General features: G+C 44.6%; 1 protein-coding gene across 1 annotated transcript in view; it reads left to right on the forward strand.

The window, feature by feature from the left end:
- The window catches only part of mcm3ap (minichromosome maintenance complex component 3 associated protein), a 73536-nt gene that overhangs the window by 704 nt on the left and 51353 nt on the right, over nt 1-21479 (forward strand). The window contains exons 2-9 of the mRNA XM_083772075.1: nt 805-1114; nt 2592-2717; nt 12910-13126; nt 14293-14543; nt 15966-16047; nt 17126-17273; nt 18106-18341; nt 20068-20207. Coding sequence (XP_083628201.1) covers nt 805-1114; nt 2592-2717; nt 12910-13126; nt 14293-14543; nt 15966-16047; nt 17126-17273; nt 18106-18341; nt 20068-20207 — 1510 coding nt within the window. The remainder of the gene's footprint in view (nt 1-804; nt 1115-2591; nt 2718-12909; nt 13127-14292; nt 14544-15965; nt 16048-17125; nt 17274-18105; nt 18342-20067; nt 20208-21479) is intronic.

The raw sequence follows: 21479 nt of genomic DNA on the forward strand, positions 1-21479 counted from the left end.
ATCAGTTCAGGGTACAGTCAATCAGAAATGTAATCAGTTCAGGGTACAGTCAATCAGAAATGTAATCAGTTCAGGGTACAGTCAATCAGAAATGTAATCAGTTCAGGGTACAGTCAATCAGAAATGTAATCAGTACAGGGTACAGTCAAACAGAAATGTAATCAGTACAGGGTACAGTCAAACAGAAATGTAATCAGTACAGGGTACAGTCAAACAGAATGTAATCAGTTCAGGGTACAGTCAATCAGAAATTGAATCAGTACAGGGTACAGTCAAACAGAAATGTAATCAGTTCAGGGTACAGTCAATCAGAAATGTAATCAGTTCAGGGTACAGTCAATCAGAAATGTAATCAGTTCAGGGTACAGTCAATCAGAAATGTAATCAGTTCAGGGTACAGTCAATCAGAAATGTAATCAGTACAGGGTACAGTCAAACAGAAATGTAATCAGTACAGGGTACAGTCAAACAGAAATGTAATCAGTACAGGGTACAGTCAAACAGAATGTAATCAGTTCAGGGTACAGTCAATCAGAAATTGAATCAGTACAGGGTACAGTCAAACAGAAATGTAATCAGTTCAGGGTACAGTCAATCAGAAATGTAATCAGTACAGGGTACAGTCCTGACCCTAACCTCACAAATACTATGCAGAAATTGGCAAAATTATTCAGATCTATTCTACAGTACGAGCTTGTAGATCTGCTATTTTTCCAATAGCTAAAAGTATAGCATAATGCCTAAAACACAAAACCATAATAAAATAATGCTAATCCACTTGCCTTGCCTCGTCTTGCCTCTCAGCTTCTCAACCAAAGTGCTCCAGCCACAAACCGTAGCGCCACTCTTCGGTCAGGCGAGCGGCTTCGGTCAGGCGTCTGCGTTCGGTGACCCCCAGAAAGCCAAAGACGGCCCCGCCGCAGAGGAGAGGACCTCCTCCTTGACCTCCTTGGCGGCTGACCGGGAGGCCACGGGGGAATCCAACCCGTTCACAGCGCGGCCCGGCAAAGGAACCAAGCGGAAGGACAGCCCGTCGGGTCCCGACGGTCCGGAGAGAGCCAAGAAGGAGGAGGAGAGTCCCCAGAGGGAGGGGGAGACGCCGCGACAACCACAGGTCATTATACACAATATGTAAAGGTCATTAAACACTATGTAAAGGTCATTACACACAATATGTAAAGGTCATTAAACACAATATGTAAAGGTCATTACACACAATATGTAAAGGTCATTACACACAATATGTAAAGGTCATTAAACACAATATGTAAAGGTCATTACACACAATATGTAAAGGTCATTACACACAATATGTAAAGGTCATTAAACACAATATGTAAAGGTCATTACACACAATATGTAAAGGTCATTACACACAATATGTAAAGGTCATTACACACAATATGTAAAGGTCATTAAACACGGTATGTAACACCTCGACAACCACAGGTCATTACACACAATAATATAAGTAACATACGTAGTTTAAGTGATGTGAATAGGTTTTCAATGTAATGAGTCCCAGGATGCAGGGATGGTCTTTTAGAAATGAGTCCCAGGGACATTTCATGAGTCCCACTTCAACGACGTTAGGAGTCATATTTAGCATTTTTTTTACAAATTGCGGCATTTATGGTTATAATGTGGTTATATTCATGTAGAAAACAGAAGAAGAAATGATTATTATAACTAAAGCTAGCAAAATAAACTAGAATAAAAAACAGTACAGTAGTGCATCCCGTGGATGCAGAGGTCGTTGTTTTATTGCGTCCCTTAACTATAAACTGTGTTTTGGGATGCAAAATGCACCCTATTTTAATCTCTGTAGTTTTAACGCCCAGACGGAGGGGGAGACGACATGACAATCACAGGTCAGCGTTATGGTTAGCCTCGGAAACCCAGACGTTTTTATTTCCAGGGAGAAAAGTCTGGGGCCGAGTCCACTTCAATACGGCATAGAGTAGTGCAAATGTCGCTTAATCTCTGCTGATTTCTGATCGTCTGCACCTTTGTTAAATTAACGCACACACGTACGGGGACCGCCCATAGATCCGAAGTCCCGTTAGTCCGAACATGCAGTAAGGTTGACGAACATGCACTGCTCTCGTGCTTGCGGTCTCTCTCTCACTCACTCACTCACTCACTCACTCACTCACTCACTCACTCACTCACTCACTCACTCACTCACTCACTCTCTCACACACACACACACACACACACAAAATCTAAACCGACATAATAAATATATAGGTATGAACATAGGCTAGTACACATACAAACATGTGCAGATGTTGGACTGTACATCTAAAGGCTCATACATAGTCTGGATTTACGGTGGTGAGGTGACCACCGAACTACAACATGACGTCACTGTCTGAGCCGCGGTGAAGAGCAAACCACCGCCACCGCTCCAGCCCTTCTCTCTGTTTTTACTCACCACCGCTCAACGTTATGTCAGCTCCGGTGGTCACCTCACCACCGGAGCGGTGGTCACCTCACCACTGAAAATCCAGACTATGAATGAGCCTTAAGATGATCCTTTTGAAGCTAAATCAAATGACTCCATCATGGTTTGCCTCCTGGTTGTACAGAAGAGGCCTCTGCTGCGGGCTCGGGGCCCGGTGGGGGGCCCGGTGGCGGGCCTGTTCGGCCGGGCGCTGAGCGGCGTTCTGAAGGAGGCCAGACGCGGTGAGCCAGCGCCGAGGAACAGGAGCCAGGTAAACAGCAGAGACAGTAGAACAGTAGCCAGGTAAACAGCAGAGACAGTAGAACAGGAGCCAGGTAAACAGCAGAGACAGTAGAACAGGAGCCAGGTAAACAGCAGAGACAGTAGAACAGGAGCCAGGTAAACAGCAGAGACAGTATTGGAACAGGAGCCAGGTAAACAGCAGAGACAGTAGAACAGGATCCAGGTAAACAGCAGAGACAGTATTGGAACAGTAGCCAGGTAAACAGCAGAGACAGTATTGGAACAGTAGCCAGGTAAACAGCAGAGACAGTAGAACAGTAGCCAGGTAAACAGCAGAGACAGTATTGGAACAGTAGCCAGGTAAACAGCAGAGACAGTAGAACAGTAGCCAGGTAAACAGCAGAGACAGTATTGGAACAGTAGCCAGGTAAACAGCAGAGACAGTAGAACAGGAGCCAGGTAAACAGCAGAGACAGTATTGGAACAGGAGCCAGGTAAACAGCAGAGACAGTAGAACAGGAGCCAGGTAAACAGCAGAGACAGTATTGGAACAGTAGCCAGGTAAACAGCAGAGACAGTAGAACAGTAGCCAGGTAAACAGCAGAGACAGTAGAACAGGAGCCAGGTAAACAGCAGAGACAGTATTGGAACAGGAGCCAGGTAAACAGCAGAGACAGTAGAACAGGAGCCAGGTAAACAGCAGAGACAGTAGAACAGGAGCCAGGTAAACAGCAGAGACAGTAGAACAGTAGCCAGGTAAACAGCAGAGACAGTAGAACAGGAGCCAGGTAAACAGCAGAGACAGTAGAACAGGAGCCAGGTAAACAGCAGAGACAGTAGAACAGGAGCCAGGTAAACAGCAGAGACAGTAGAACAGGAGCCAGGTAAACAGCAGAGACAGTAGAACAGTAGCCAGGTAAACAGCAGAGACAGTAGAACAGTAGCCAGGTAAACAACAGAGACAGTAGAACAGTAGCCAGGTAAACAGCAGAGACAGTAGAACAGGAGCCAGGTAAACAGCAGAGACAGTATTGGAACAGGAGCCAGGCAAACAGCAGAGACAGTAGAACAGTAGCCAGGTAAACAGCAGAGACAGTAGAACAGGAGCCAGGTAAACAGCAGAGACAGTAGAACAGGAGCCAGGTAAACAGCAGAGACAGTAGAACAGGAGCCAGGTAAACAGCAGAGACAGTAGAACAGGAGCCAGGTAAACAGCAGAGACAGTAGAACAGTAGCCAGGTAAACAGCAGAGACAGTAGAACAGTAGCCAGGTAAACAGCAGAGACAGTATTGGAACAGGAGCCAGGTAAACAGCAGAGACAGTAGAACAGGAGCCAGGTAAACAGCAGAGACAGTATTGGAACAGTAGCCAGGTAAACAGCAGAGACAGTAGAACAGTAGCCAGGTAAACAGCAGAGACAGTAGAACAGTAGCCAGGTAAACAGCAGAGACAGTAGAACAGGAGCCAGGTAAACAGCAGAGACAGTAGAACAGTAGCCAGGTAAACAGCAGAGACAGTATTGGAACAGGAGCCAGGTAAACAGCAGAGACAGTAGAACAGGAGCCAGGTAAACAGCAGAGACAGTAGAACAGTAGCCAGGTAAACAGCAGAGACAGTAGAACAGTAGCCAGGTAAACAGCAGAGACAGTAGAACAGGAGCCAGGTAAACAGCAGAGACAGTAGAACAGGAGCCAGGTAAACAGCAGAGACAGTAGAACAGGAGCCAGGTAAACAGCAGAGACAGTAGAACAGGAGCCAGGTAAACAGCAGAGACAGTAGAACAGTAGCCAGGTAAACAGCAGAGACAGTAGAACAGTAGCCAGGTAAACAGCAGAGACAGTAGAACAGGAGCCAGGTAAACAGCAGAGACAGTAGAACAGGAGCCAGGTAAACAGCAGAGACAGTAGAACAGTAGCCAGGTAAACAGCAGAGACAGTATTGGAACAGGAGCCAGGTAAACAGCAGAGACAGTAGAACAGTAGCCAGGTAAACAGCAGAGACAGTAGAACAGGAGCCAGGTAAACAGCAGAGACAGTAGAACAGGAGCCAGGTAAACAGCAGAGACAGTAGAACAGGAGCCAGGTAAACAGCAGAGACAGTAGAACAGGAGCCAGGTAAACAGCAGAGACAGTAGAACAGTAGCCAGGTAAACAGCAGAGACAGTAGAACAGTAGCCAGGTAAACAGCAGAGACAGTAGAACAGGAGCCAGGTAAACAGCAGAGACAGTAGAACAGTAGTCAGGTAAACAGCAGAGACAGTATTGGAACAGGAGCCAGGTAAACAGCAGAGACAGTAGAACAGTAGCCAGGTAAACAGCAGAGACAGTAGAACAGTAGCCAGGTAAACAGCAGAGACAGTAGAACAGTAGCCAGGTAAACAGCAGAGACAGTAGAACAGTAGCCAGGTAAACAGCAGAGACAGTAGAACAGGAGCCAGGTAAACAGCAGAGACAGTAGAACAGTAGCCAGGTAAACAGCAGAGACAGTAGAACAGTAGCCAGGTAAACAGCAGAGACAGTAGAACAGGAGCCAGGTAAACAGCAGAGACAGTATTGGAACAGGAGCCAGGTAAACAGCAGAGACAGTAGAACAGGAGCCAGGTAAACAGCAGAGACAGTAGAACAGTAGCCAGGTAAACAGCAGAGACAGTAGAACAGTAGCCAGGTAAACAGCAGAGACAGTATTGGAACAGGAGCCAGGTAAACAGCAGAGCAGTGTTGTTTTCGTCGACTAAAACTAAGACGAAAAATATTCGTCGACTACCTTTTTTCACTGGCGAAACTAAATGGAAACTAAATGAAAACTAAGCTACGATGACTAAAACTAAGACTAAATATACTGACAATTTCGTCGACAAATAAAAACTAGACTAAAATGTTAGGTAGGGACTAGTGGACAAGAGATCCAGTATAAGTCATTTTACACTTGGTTGCATGCTGAAAATAGCTGAGCTTGTAGATCGGCTATTTTCAGCAAGTGTAAAAACACTCATTACGACGGCATCAAGACGCGCCAAAATAATAATTTTAGTCGACTAAATCAACTGTAGATTTAGTCGACTAAAATCTTATGACATTTAGTCGACTAAAACTAGACTAACACTAACACATTCCAGGTGACAAAAATTAAATGAAGTTTCAGTCCAAAGACTATGACTAAACTAAAATAGAAATTTGCTGCCAAAAACAACACTGCAGCAGAGCCAGTATTGCAGATGTGGTGCTCCCTGCTTTGAAAAGTAAAGTGGGCAAAAGGCTCATTCATGTCTATAGAGCGTCGCAGTCCCGCCTCGAGAGAGAGAGACCCGGAAAATAAACCCCCGTTCATTTTCCCCTCATAGACTCAGCGACGGCTCCAGACATTTGTGCATGGGGGAGCTATGGGGGGGCTGGGTTTTTTTTAGCAGGGGCTACTGGATTTTGGCAAAAAATATGAATATATATATACTACGACAAATGGCATTCCAATGATTCAGTGGTCCTAGTTTATAGGCCACATAACTTAAATACACATAATAAGTGCACACAACAATGCAAATCATTATTCTGACACCGTCACCGGCGATTTCTGAGGGTTTAACATTGTAAGTACAAATAAAAGCTGTGCAGTATTGTGCACTTTCATTGTTTTTAAAATGTTTATTCTTTTTATTATGCCTATAATTATAATAATAATAATAGTTATTATAGGTTTATAATCCATAGTTACTATGTATAAATTATTATTATTATTATACATGATAGTAACTATGGATGATGTCAACCACATCATCTTGGTTTCTATTCCTTATTCATAACTCTAGTTAATGTTCTATTCAGATATTATTCAATGCATCATGGCCAGCATACTCAAACTACTATTATTATTTTAATATCCGGAATCCCCCCGCGCATGCACGCACACACACACACACACACACACACACACACACACGATCCTGTTGCAACGTTAGCTTGCTAGCCTAGCAAGGTTGTGTTTACTGTTGATAGCTTTAGCAGCTATCGCTAACATGAGGAACAGCAACAACAAGTCCTCTTTGGCTCAATGGCTCTCCGTGTTCATCGGATTCTTTATCTTACATAAAGAAATACGAGCGACCTGTTAAAGAAGTTAAGAACACAGCGTGGGGACAGAAGTCACAGTGACAGAACGAGACAGACTTGTACTGAGCGTATGTGAGTGATGTGACTGTGAGGCTGCGGGGAGTGCGGGCTGAGAGTCCGCAGCTCCGCTCCCAAGGCTCAGGAGGGAGGGGGCTGAGGGAGGGGGCTGTTTGACTGTACTGTCTTAAAGGTCCGCTGACACGCCCCAAAATTAATATGGGTGGTACAGCACATCACGTGGTCTGACTGAAAACAGTTTGAAATTGTTTGAGACAGGGCTACGGCCATAGAGTTCTATGGCTACGGCGCGCCGCGCTAGCAACAAGTGGCTGCTAGCTAGCTCAGGCTAGCGTTTTTGACGGTACATTTAGGTCATTTTTGCTATAAATGAAATTGAAAAAAAAAAATTATTTTTTCGCTCGAAAATCCTCGTTACAATGACATTGAGTTGACGTGTAAGTTGTACTGTGTACTGTTGCATAATCGTAATTTTCTCCGTCCTCCCCCCGCTGACATGGCCTCAAACACGGCTAAGTGCTGAACAGGGCTCCGTGGTGCGGAGCTTCACAGGTTACCACTGCCTGTCTAGCGCCACAGCGCCGGGCTAACCTGAGCCCTCTTCTCCCTCTCTCTCGACTCTCTCTCGACTCTCTCTCTCACACACACACACACACACACACACACACACACACACACACACACACACACACACTCTCTCTCTCTCTCTCTCTCTCTCTTTTACCAATGAATTAGCCTATACACAGAACGACGTTTGGACGGCTTTTGAGTCAGTCAGTGTAGATTACCCGGCGGTGTTGCTGCCCCTCCGGGGCTCATGGCTCTTCACAGACGGCACAGAGACCGCAGTCACTCCGCTGAACGTGTCAGTGTTGCTGCAGTGGTGTGAACTGTGAACCGTGCGGGCACTGGTGCTGCTGAGTTCTGACAGCCGACTCACAGCTTCTTCTGAATTACTTTATCTTTGCCTTGAAAAAGACATTTTGCGTTTTGCTGTTTCCCAAAACACTCGCTACTCTTTGCTACAAAGCGACTGGAAGGACGAGGTTTACAGACATACCAATAGTAGTCAGTCATAATGATTAGGCCAGTTGCTGTATAGTGTATACAGCCTATCCGATCAGCGCTCACCAGGGAGCAGCGACAACACACACACACACACACACACACGTCTCACACACTGCGTCTTGCATCAGCCTTCAGCGCGCATAGGATTGCCTTACGCACCGCCAGTCTCTCCCTCCGTATCCCTCTCTCTCTCTCTCTCTAATAATAATAATAAAACGCATCACAGCGCGACAACTTGTGAAGATTAGATATATTCGAAGAAACTAGCATTTAGGAACCACTGGAAAAAATAACAAGTATCCGTGCGCAACTATAGGAGCTCTCCAATAGCCACACTCAGAAGAAGGCATGACTGGATGTCTTCGTCACCACCAGAAGTATAATGAAACTTTCATCTCATTAATCATTGACATAGCGTTATTTAGGCTATAATGATCAACTTGTATGGGTGATCATTTTATGTATATCAAATATTATATTAACTCAAGGTAATTAATGCTACAGCTCTGAATATAAATGTCGGAACTGGTGTAAAATGGAGAATAAGCCTGTTGCAGTGTTGCGCACTGAAAACCAGAACAGGTACGCTCGCCCCTTTTCCAACTCACCCCCACGAAAAGTGAAGCACAGTCGCCCTGGGATTTCGAAAAGTGAAGGCGGCTTGCCCCAAAGCCATGAATAGCTCGCCCCCAAAGTGTGGTTATCTCGCCCCACAGCGTGGATATCTCGCCCCAAAGCACGGATATCTCGCCCCATGTTTATTTCATGTTTATTTTACCTTTTTTCTCATATATTAGAACCTTTTTAGAATCAATGTTGTTTGTCAAAGGAGAACATTTAGAACCAGTTTGTTGTTGTTGGTCAAATGAAAATGATGCATGGTACCCAGGGGGCAAACCACCCTTTTTTTAGGAAACCTGCATTTGCCATGACCTCAAAGGTTGTCCACCAGAAATAATATCTAAATTGTCAAAATTAATAATATCGAAATTGTGCTTTACCATGATTTCTACCATGATTGTTGACTGTTTTGGCAAACACAATCAATATTAATCCATTGGCTAATCTAATGTATGGCCCAGAAGGGACATATATCCTTGAGCTTGCATATTGTCAATATGGCTGCAAACGTGAAAAAGAAAAGAGACATTGTCTCTTTTCTTTTTCACGTTTCACGTTTCGGGTAGGCACCATCTTGTAAATATGCACAATAAGGGTCCAGACACACCCAATAATAAAAAACCGTGGACAACCTTTGAGGTCATGGCAAATGCAGTTTTCCAAAAAAGGGTGGTTTGCCCCCTGGGTACCATGCATCATTTTCATTTGACCAACAACAACAAACTGGTTCTAAATGTTCTCATTTGACAAACAACATTGATTCTAAAGGTTCTAATATGAGAAATAAGGTAAAATAAACATGAAATAAACATGGGGCGAGATATCCGTGCTTTGGGGTGAGATATCCACGCTGTGGGGTGAGATAACCACACTTTGGGGGCGAGCTATTCATGGCTTTGGCAGTTTGGGGCAAGCCGACTTCACTTTTCGAAATTCCAGGGCGACCGTCCTTCACTTTTCGTGGTGGTGAGTAGGAAAAGGGGCGAGCGTACCTGTTCTGGTTTTCAGTGCGCAACACTGCAACAGGCTTATTCTCCATTTTACACCAGTTCCGACATTTATATTCAGAGCTGTAGCATTAATTACCTTGAGTTAATATAATATTTGATATACATAAAATGATCACCCATACAAGTTGATCATTATAGCCTAAATAACGCTATGTCAATGATTAATGAGATGAAAGTTTCATCTGGTGGTGACGAAGACATCACATGCCTTCTGAATGTTACGTGGCTATTGGAGAGCTCCATGTTGCGCACGGATACTTGTTATTTTTTCCAGTGGTTCCTAAATGCTAGTTTCTTCGAATATATCTAATCTTCACAAGTTGTCGCGCTGTGATGCGTTTTATTATTATTAGAGAGAGAGAGAGAGAGAGAGAGATACGGAGGGAGAGAATTGCGGTGCGTAAGGGGGAGGCATACTTTGGTTAGACATAGCATTGGTTAGACATGGGTTACGGTTAGGTTTAGGTGTGCTGCCTCGTGGGAGGTTAGGTTTAGGGTGAGGGTTTGAGATAGGTTGTAGATGTAGGACTAATGACTAACCAACGACGTAGAGTCTGTGGGGGCCACAGCCCCCATGAAGATTCCCAGGGCCCCTTTAGGCCCCCATGAAGATTTTCGTGGACATTTTACATTTACATTACATATTTTCTGGGAATTCCGAACATTTTGGACCTCTCCGCCGGCAATCTGAGAATCCCATCGTCAAATATTCGGGAAAACAGCGCCTCCCCTGTTGTTCCTCAGGCAACAGTCTGTCTTGAGAGACACCGGCCGTCCAAGAGGTGTTAAAAAGTGCTAATCGGGTTTCTTTTGTAGTTGTTCTTGAGGCGTGACATAATAACACTGATCAAGAATTCACCAAAGAGACCTAACCCTACACAGACTAGTGAGACTACACACTGACTCGAGAAAAGACCCATATCGTCCAAAATAGGCTGATCAGTCGCTGTCTGTGTATAGGCTAATTCATTGGTAAAAGTATGCTAAATAACTCATTTTTAGACCATTTGGGAAATAAATAAATAAATCCGCGGCGGCGGCCTCGCGGGGGCTGCGGGGGGGGGGGGGGGGGGGGGCCTTGAGGATTGAACAAACTCTTCGGCTCTGTGACTAACCAATGACTAGTCTAAACCAAAAACTGTCTAAACTAAGTACTGCACCCGCGTAAGGCACTCCGTATGCGCGCTGATGCAAGACGCAGTGTGTGTGTGTGTGTGTGTGTGTGTGTGTGTGTGTGTGTGTGTGTGTGTGTGTGTGTGTGTGTGTGTGTGTGTGTGTGTGTGTGTGTGTGTGTGTGTGTGTGTGTGTGTGTGTGTGTGTGTGTGTGTGTGTGTGTGTGTGTGTGTGTGTGTGTGTGTGTGTGAGTGAGAGAGAGAGAGACACTGCCCCCCCATATCGGTGTGTGTGTGTGTGTGAGAGAGAGAGAGAGAGTGTGTGTGTGAGAGAGAGAGCGGTCAGGTTACTTGAGCCGGCAGCAGTGCTCCACTGCCCCGGGTAGTTAGAGGCACTATATGACGGCGGGGAGCCGGGGACAGAGGGCTGGATGGCCCGGCAGAGCCACAGGGCTCTGCACAAGGCTGAATTTGAGGCCATGTTAGCGGGGTTACAGAGAGCTGCATCCCAGCTCTCTGGAACTAGTCACGCGAAATTGCGAATATGCAACAGTTTACCCTCAAACTTACACGTCAACTCAATGTCATTGTAACGAATATTTTAGAGCGAAAAAATAATTTTTTTCAATTACATTTATAGGAAATATGACTCTAAATGTGACACCAAAATAGTAGCATAAGTTGCTATGCTACTACGGCCACCAAGCCCGGCGAGCCCGCATAGAAGTCGATGGAGAAAGCTTGTCACAGTCTGACGTCACAATCATGATAGCATTGTTTGATAGCCGTTCTTATCTCCCGAGGGGCGTGTCAGCGGGCCTTTAACGGGAGAACGGAGCGGCACTAAAAGTCAGGTTATGGATTATTTCAGCATTCCAAAAATAAAAAGTATGATTTTATAGTAATGGTTTATATAAAAGTAAGTCAATTCTGTCTTTCATATATTTTATTTATACCATGAATATTTTTCATCACAGTTAGGTTTGTGGGCAGGGGGTGCTTAGGGGGGGCTAAGACTCCAGCAGGGGGGGCTAAAGCCCCCCCCCCAGCCCCCCCCTGGCGCCGTCACTGCATAGACTTTTCAGAAAGTATTTATTTAAAGACGTTTACGCCGCGGACAAAGCCAACTCTTGTCGTGACAAATCATGACAATAAACGCAATGTTTCGGGCCGAATAAAGAATTAGAAAGTAGAAAGAAACGGAAGGTTACAACACTTTCTTTGTTGTTTTTCTTCTTTGTAATTATTTTGTTTGGTCCAAAATATTGTGTTTGTTGTCATGATTTGTCACGACTCGAGTTGGCTTCGTACGACGCCAACCCATTCTGGGCGGGAACCCCTATTGGTATCTTACCCCCTCAGGCCGGGAACCCATATTTGGGTTCTGTACAGTATGTACAGTATTCAAAAATGTAATTTTTTTGATGCTGCTATATAAATATTTGAAATTTTTCAGAAACCTTAGGTCAGGATTTAGAGGCGTTTTTAGAATCGGCCTTAGGCCTAAATGGGTTAAGAGGTCTTTAAATAAATACGTTTTGAAATGTCTATGGGAAAAATGCATTGGGATTAATTTCCTGGGCCACTCGTCGTTCTGAAAGGGGGAGGCAGTGGAACAGCCTGGAAACCAGTGTTAAACTGACCTCCAATCTGAGGACATTTAAACAGAAGACTAAACTATGGCTACTGGAAAAGGTTGCCCTATAAAAGGGTCCTCTTAGAGGGACGGGTAGGGACGTACTTGTTGTGTTGTGTATGTAATGTTTATGTGTTTGTGTTTGTGATGTATTTTAAAGTATTGTTTCCGTTCAGTGTGAGAGGACCTCAGTGGAAACATGTCTTTGGACTTTACTGTGAAATCCTTGAATCGCTGATTTATAATGTTGTATTTTTTTTTGTGACCAAGTTTTTATTAAGCATTTTTCATTTTAATTACAAATCCCCCATTGCCCCACCCTCCCCAAGGTTCCAATTATCATTGCAACAAGAAAAGACATTTCATCAGTTAGTTTGACATTTCACAATATATAGGCATCTTGGCTGGTAGACTTATAAATAAGATTGAAAAGCAGACAGACATACATACATGTAAAATATGGCATTATAGTTGTGCTTTGACCTTTTCTACAGCCTCTGTAAGTACTTCAATAGACTGCCTTTTTGCTCCATTAGCTCTCGCAATTGATATTTCCAACCCTAATACATTCAGAAATAGTATTTTCCATTTTTTTTTACAAAAAGACTATAATGTTGTATTATGATTATGCTTTTCTAAATGCATCAAAAGAGCCCCCAGCAGCAGCAGCCCATGAGCCAGGCAGCAGAGTGGACGCGGGACACCAGGAGCCCCCAGCAGCAGCCCCCCCCCATGGGCCAGGCACCAGCAGCAGAGTGGATGGACCCCAGCCCCGCTCAGGGGCAGGGGGGGCCCCCGTCGGGGCAGGCGGGGCCCCCACCAGGGCACGGGCCCCAGGCTCTGGACAGAGAGCTGCTGGAGACCACGGGTACGTGGCTTTATTTTATATAATAAAAGAAGGGACTTATTCCTTCCGCACACTGTCATCATTTATTAAGGAAGCAGGAACGTTTCGGCCTTCATCAGGCTCCGAGCGGAATAGTAAGAGAGTGGCGAGATCAAAGAGTCGCTTTGATCTCGCCGCAAAGTAGGGTGCCTATGGGCTATAGTTCCACACATTGGAACTATATCCCATTGACACAAAGCGGGGTACCTATGGGCTATAGTTCCACACATTGGAACTATATCCCATTGAGACAAAGCGGGGTGCCTATGGGCTATAGTTCCACACATTGGAACTATATCCCATTGAGACAAAGCGGGGTGCCTATGGACTGTAGTTCCACACATTGGAACTATATCCCATTGAGACAAAGCGGGGTGCCTATGGGCTATAGTTCCACACATTGGAACTATATCCCATTGAGACAAAGCGGGTGCCTATGGGCTATAGTTCCACACATTGGAACTATATCCCATTGAGTCAAAGCGGGGTGCCTATGGGCTATAGTTCCACACATTGGAACTATCCCATTGAGACAAAGCGGGGTGCCTATGGGCTATAGTTCCACACATTGGAACTATATCCCATTGAGACATAGCGGGGTGCTTATGGGCTATAGTTCCAAACATTGGAACTATCCCATTGAGACAAAGCGGCGTGCCTATGGGCTATAGTTCCAAACATTGGAACTATATCCCATTGAGACAAAGCAGGGTGCCTATGGGCTATAGTTCCAAACATTGGAACTATCCCATTGAGACAAAGCGGGGTGCCTATGGGCTAGTTCCACACATTGGAACTATATCCCATTGAGACATAGCGGGGTGCTTATGGGCTATAGTTCCACACATTGGAACTATATCCCATTGAGACATAGCGGGGTGCTTATGGGCTATAGTTCCAAACATTGGAACTATCCCATTGAGACAAAGCGGGGTGCCTATGGGCTATAGTTCCAAACATTGGAACTATATCCCATTGAGACAAAGCGTGGTGCCTATGGGCTATAGTTCCAAACATTGGAACTATATCCCATTGAGACGGCTGAGCTGACCGTCCAGGCCTCCTGGTTTCATTCTGACTCAAACGGAGAAGAATCATAGCTCAGCCCATTATTATCATTTCATTAAATTTTTTAAATGTCCGCCCAGATTCAGCTAAACTCGCTAAGGCGGAGCTCATGGCCACGCCCCCGGCCAGACGCGGCAGGCAACGGACGGAGAGCACGGAGGGCCTGTCACCCAATGAGCTCCAAGAGCTGGTGGTGCTGCAGTGTAAGAACGTCCCCCCTCAGCTCAACAAGAAGGACCTCCTGACCAAACACTTCGGTCAGTACGGAGCGCTGAGGACGGTCTACTGCCGGCCGCACAAGAACCTGGCCATCGTTCACTTCAGAGACCACGTGAGTCCATGTACACGGCTACTCACTGTTAACTAGAACCTGGCAACGTGAGTCCATTCACTGCTATTCACTGTTAACCAGAACCTGGCAACGTGGGTACATTCACTGCTACTCACTGTTAACCAGAACCTGGCAACATGAGTCCATTCACTGCTACTCACTACTAACCAGAACCTGGCAACATGAGTCCATGTACACTGCTACTCACTGTTAACCAGAACCTGGCAACGTGAGTCCATTCACTGCTACTCACTACTAACCAGAACCTGGCAACATGAGTCCATTCACTGCTATTCACTACTAACCAGAACCTGGCAACATGAGTCCATTCACTGCTACTCACTGTTAACCAGAACCTGGCAACGTGGGTACATTCACTGCTACTCACTGTTAACCAGAACCTGGCAATGTGAGTCCATTCACTGCTAGTCACTACTAACTAGAACCTGGCAACATGAGCCCATTCACTGCTATTCACTATTAACTAGAACCTGGCAACTTGAGTCCATTCACTATTAACTAGAACCTGCCAACATGAGTCCATTCACTGCTATTCACTAGAACCTGGCAATGTGAGTCCATTCACTGCTATTCACTATTCACTAGAACCTGGCAATGTGAGTCCATTCACTGCTACTCACTACTAACTAGAACCTGGCAACATGAGTCCATGTACACTGCTACTCACTGTTAACCAGAACCTGGCAACATGAGTCCATTCACTGCTACTCACTACTAACCAGAACCTGGCAACATGAGTCCATGTACACTGCTACTCACTGTTAACCAGAACCTGGCAACGTGAGTCCATTCACTGCTACTCCCTACTAACCAGAACCTGGCAACATGAGTCCATTCACTGCTACTCACTACTAACCAGAACCTGGCAACATGAGTCCATTCACTGCTATTCACTATTAACTAGAACCTGGCAATGTGAGTCCATTCACTGCTACTCACTAGTAGTCACTACTAACTAGAACCTGGCAACGTGAGTCCATTCACTGCTATTCACTATTAACTAGAACCTGGCAATGTGAGTCCATTCACTGCTATTCACTATTAACTAGAACCCGGCTCTCTTTCAAAGCGTTAATGTTCCAAACGAGATGCTTGATGACCTTATTCTGTCGACCCACGGGACCCACGATGGCTCCAGGATGTAAACACTTTGTTAATGTTAATGACGTCAAGCACATCTTTATGACACGGACATGTTTGAACTGTGTCTCCTTCAGGAATCTGATTTATGACAGGGACATGTTTGAACTGTGTCTCCTTCAGGAATCTGATTTATGACAGGGACATGTTTGAACTGTGTCTCCTTCAGGAATCTGATTTATGACAGGGACATGTTTGAACTGTGTCTCCTTCAGGAATCTGATTTATGACAGGGACATGTTTGAACTGTGTCTCCTTCAGGAATCTGCAGCCAAGGCGAAGAAGAAGGGCAAAAACCTCCAGCGACACGAACTCTACATTCTCTGGCAGAGGAAGAAACAGAGTAAATATCAACCGTGTGTGTGTGTGTGTGTGCATGCGTGCACTTCAGGTTTCTGAAGTGTCCTAGACCCTCCTCTGAGAAACAGACTAGAAAAAGTGCCCCTCGGGGCACAGGTCTCCACCAGGGCAGGGCAGGTTGTGGCCTCCTGGTGGCGCTATAATAGGCCAATGTGAAAAGGGTGCCAGTTCTTCATAAGCCTTTGATGGCAATTGGATGGTTTGAGGCATTTTGTTCCAAAAATGTGTTTTGCAAAAATCAACCTGTTGGTGGCGGGATATATTCCTTGGCCTAGTAACAAAATGTTTGAAAGATTTCACGTAAATTGCAGTTCATGATTTGAGGCTTTTGTTCAAAACGGGGCAATCTTGCAAACTTTGAAAGCCAATTATAGCCAATTAATATGGAATATGGAATATCGAACGGATCCGACTAGAGCACATGACTATAGAGATACTGTGTAACAATTTGTGAGATTTTTGGACCGAATCTAGAGGAGTAATATAAAAAAATGTGTTTGCGCTATAAAAGGCCGTTCTGGAATATGTGGGGCAGAGTTTCATCGTCAGCATCCTGGGAGTGTGTATGCAAAGTTTGGCATCGACCGGGTTAACGGTGCCGGAGATTAGCTGGTAACGGATGGAAGGAATGACGGACACACGCACACACGAACTGAGTGCAAAACATACTCTCTCCCCATGCCTTCGGCCTGGTGGAGACAACAAAACATACTCTCTCCCCATGCCTTTGGCCTGGTGGAGACAATAAAACATAATCTCTCCCCATGCCTTCAGCCTGGTGGAGACAATAAAACATACTCTCTCCCCATGCCTTCGGCCTGGTGGAGACAATAAAACATACTCTCTCCCCATGCCTTCGGCCTGGTGGAGACAATAAAACATACTCTCTCCCCATGCCTTCGGCCTGGTGGAGACAATAAAATATACTCTCTCCCCATGCCTTCGGCCTGGTGGAGACAATGAAAGCATTGGTCTTATAATGAGCGTCATTGATGTTGGATAAAGGGGTGAAGTAGTGCGTTGCTGTGTAGGAACTAAAGCACGTTGTTAATTATAATTAGGTCCAGCTGAGAAGGGGAAGAGAGCCCCCCCGAAGAGGCAGGAGGAGGAGACGAAGGCCCAGAGCTCCTCGTCGTCCTCGTCTCCGGTCAGACGACCAACGGCGCCACCTAGAGTTCCACCTGTCGGCACCACCTTTACCCCCCGCAGGTAAGGCCTTAGGCTTCGTACACACATAAAGAACAACTGTGCTGTGCTCTGCCTGTGTTTCATGGCTTCATACACACATAGAACAACTGTGCTGTGCTCTGCCTGTGTTTCATGGCCCCGTTCACACATAAAGAACAACTGTGCTGTGCTCTGCCTGTGTTTCATGGCCCCGTTCACACATAAAGAACAACTGTGCTGTGCTCTGCCTGTGTTTCATGGCTTCATACACACATAAAGAACAACTGTGCTGTGCTCTGCCTGTGTTTCATGGCCCCGTTCACACATAAAGAACAACTGTGCTGTGCTGTGCTCTGCCTGTGTTTCATGGCCCCGTTCACACATAAAGAACAACTGTGCTGTGCTCTGTCTGTGTTTCATGGCCCCGTTCACACATAAAGAACAACTGATTGATTGATTGATTGAAATCTTTATTAACAGTTTGTAGAATTTACAGTACATTTTAAGCACAAACTCAATACAAAGACTGTCAACTGTGAGTGGACGACCCAATTAAGCATTACACTTGTTTACAACAGGGTCCACATTGTTCAATTCATCAAAAGGGTGCTGTGCTCTGCCTGTGTTTCATGGCCGCCTCAATGCTTTTCCAATGGAAGTCACGTGGCTTGACCACTTGTGTTTTTTGATTGGTTTCTGGTCTAGAGGGGCGGGTCGTGGCAGAGATGTGCGCACGCCCTGATTGGATCTCACCGATCCGTCAGTCACTCCCGGCCCCTCCTCTACAACCCCCTATTTGAGAATGTTTTGTGTTTTTTTCTGAAAAATGCGTACGTGCGTGCGTGCGTGTGCGTGTGTGTGTGTGTGCGTCCAGTGTCAGCTCTCCGGTCAAGAAGCCAGCGTCCGCTAAGACCCTCCAGATGGACAGTGACGGTCAGCAGAGAGGGGAGGAGCCGGGCCCGGACACCCCGCCCCCAACCAGCAGCTCCGCCTCCTCCTCCTCCGAGCGCCCCGTCCCCTCCTCCATCCTGCACCTGATTGGCCAGCTGGCCGAGACCGCCGAGGAGAAGTACCGCCTCCTGGAGCAGCGGGACAAGATACTGCGTCAAGGTAGCGTAACTCCGCCCCCGTAACTCCGCCCCCGCAGCTCCGCCCCCGCAGTGTCGATTGGCTAATACTATGAAGACCAATAGTAGTACATGACTATACTACTATTGGCTAAAACTATGACCAAAAATGTTCTGCGACTACCTTTTTTCACTGACAAACTAAATGGAAACCACATGATGACGAAAAATTAATATATTGACAATTTCATCAACAAATAAAAACTAGACTAAAATGTATATATAAATAATATTTTATTTATATATATATATATATACACATATAATATTTCAGTAGCAAGAGCATTAAAATGTCTTCCAAGTAGGCTGTGCACTGGGCAAATTTACATGACATTATTTTAAATAAACTAGAAAAATTAGGAAATGACAGAGGGAGAAATCAACTTTTATTTTAACGACTGTCAGGCAGGAGTTTTCATGTTGGACGGTCAGACTACGGTCATTAGTGGTGTTGCATCACCTGGGTGGGTCAGTGTTCAACAAAATAACACTGACGGCTATGTGGTGACGGAAGCTTGACCCGCATGCCAACGTTTGCTAAACTATTTGGATTGGCATTGATTGGACAATCACTTTTTGGGGTGGGATTTAGTGAAGGGTTGATGGGTTATCTAAACCCACATGCAGGATGTCGAGACACAAAGCTATTCTAATTATAATCGCTGTCGTGGCTGATTCTTCCAAGTTCCCATGCACTTTCTTGGCCCCGGGATGAGTCTTTTAGAGATGAGTCCCAGGGATGCAGGGATGGTCTTTTAGATGAGTCCCAGGATGCAGGGATGGTCTTTTAGAAATGAGTCCCAGGATGCAGGGATGGTCTTTTAGAAATGAGTCCCAGGATGCAGGGATGGTCTTTTAGAGATGAGTCCCAGGATGCAGGGATGGTCTTTTAGAGATGAGTCCCAGGATGCAGGGATGGTGTTTTAGAGATGAGTCCCAGGATGCAGGGATGGTGTTTTAGAGATGAGTCCCAGGATGCAGGGATGGTCTTTTAGAGATGAGTCCCAGGATGCAGGGATGGTCTTTTAGAAATGAGTCCCAGGATGCAGGGATGGTCTTTTAGAGATGAGTCCCAGGATGCAGGGATGGTCTTTTAGAGATGAGTCCCAGGATGCAGGGATGGTGTTTTAGATTAGTCCCAGGATGCAGGGATGGTCTTTTAGAGATGAGTCCCAGGATGCAGGAATGGTTTTTTTTGGAGATTAGTCCCAGGCTGCAGAGATGGTGTTTTAGATTAGTCCCAGGATGCAGGGATGGTCTTTTAGATTAGTCCCAGGATGCAGGGATGGTCTTTTAGATGAGTCCCAGGGATGGTATTTTATAAATGAGTCCCAGGGACATTTTATGAGTCCAGCTTCAACCACGTTAGGAGTCATATTTTGGCATTTTTACAAATTGCGGCATTTAACTCCCATTTAATTTTATATGGTTATAATGTGGTTATATTCATGTAGAAAACGGAAGAAGAAATGATTATTATAACTAAAGCTAGCAAAATAAACTGGAATAAAAAAACAGTACAGTAGTACAGTAGTGCATCCCGTGGATGCAGAGGTCGTTGGTTTATTGCGTCCCTTAACTATAAACTGTGTTTTGGGATGCAAAATGCACCCCATTTTAATCACTACTAGTAATATCTGTACAATGTTTCTGAACTGTCCACAGCCTTCTAAGACACGTGTGTGCGTGTGTGTGTGCGTGTATCGCAGGTCGCTCTAAGAGGACGGACCTGGACATGTCCAAGGTGTTCGTGGGGACGTGTCCTGACATGTGTCCAGAGAAGGAACGCTACATGAGAGAGACACGCAACCAGCTCAGTGGCTTCGAGGTCCTCCCAGACACCGAGATGGTAACTATCTGTCCTCCCCGACACCGAGATGGTAACTAACGTCCTTAATATCTGTCCTCCCAGACACAGAGATGGTAACTAACGACCTTAATATCTGTCCTCCCCGACACCGAGATGGTAACTAACGACCTTAATGCCTGTACTCCCAGACACCGAGACGGTAACTAACGACCTTAATGCCTGTCCTCCCAGACACCGAGACGGTAACTAACGACCTTAATGCCTGTCCTCCCAGACACCGAGACGGTAACTAACGTCCTTAATATCTGTCCTCCCAGACACCGAGATGGTAACTAACGTCCTTAATATCTGTCCTCCCTGACACCGAGATGGTAACTAACATGCTTAATATCTGTCCTCCCCGACACCGAGACGGTAAAATTTCATTGAATGATACATCATATGAAAGCTTACATTCTGTACTTTAATAATCTGTAAAAATCGAGTTGAGGCACTTTCTGCTGGGCTTGGTCACATATTTACGTGGACCACCAGACGGCCATTAAGGAGTACATTATATGTTCTATATATTTCATATATTGTTCTATATATTTAATATATTGTTCTATATATTCCATATATTATTCTATATATTTTATGTATTGTTCTATATATTTAATATATTGTTCTATATATTCCATATATTATTCTATATATTTTATGTATTGTTCTATATATTTCATATATTGTTCTATATATTTCATATATTCTATATATTTAGGTGGACCACCAGACAGCCATTATATGTTCTATATATTTCATATATTCTATATATTTAGGTGGACCACCAGACAGCCATTAAGGAGTACATTATATATTCTATATATTTCATATATTCTATATATTTCATATATTCTATATATTTAGGTGGACCACCAGACAGCCATTATATGTTCTATATATTTCATATATTGTTCTATATATTTAATATATTGTTCTATATATTCCATATATTATTCTATATATTTTATGTATTCTATATATTTCATATATTGTTCTATATATTTCATATATTCTATATATTTAGGTGGACCACCAGACAGCGATTAAGGAGTACAGTATATGTTATATATATTTCATATATTCTATATATTTCATATATTGTTCTATATATTTCATGTATTGTTCTATATATTTCATATATTCTATATATTTCATGTATTGTTCTATATATTTAGGTGGACCACCAGACGGCCATTAAGGAGTACATCATATGTTCTATATATTTCATATATTGTTCTATATATTTCATATATTGTTCTATATATTTAG

Source organism: Protomyctophum parallelum (genome assembly GCF_964188405.1).
Source record: "Protomyctophum parallelum genome assembly, chromosome: 8".
NCBI classification, from domain to species: Eukaryota; Metazoa; Chordata; class Actinopteri; order Myctophiformes; family Myctophidae; genus Protomyctophum; species Protomyctophum parallelum.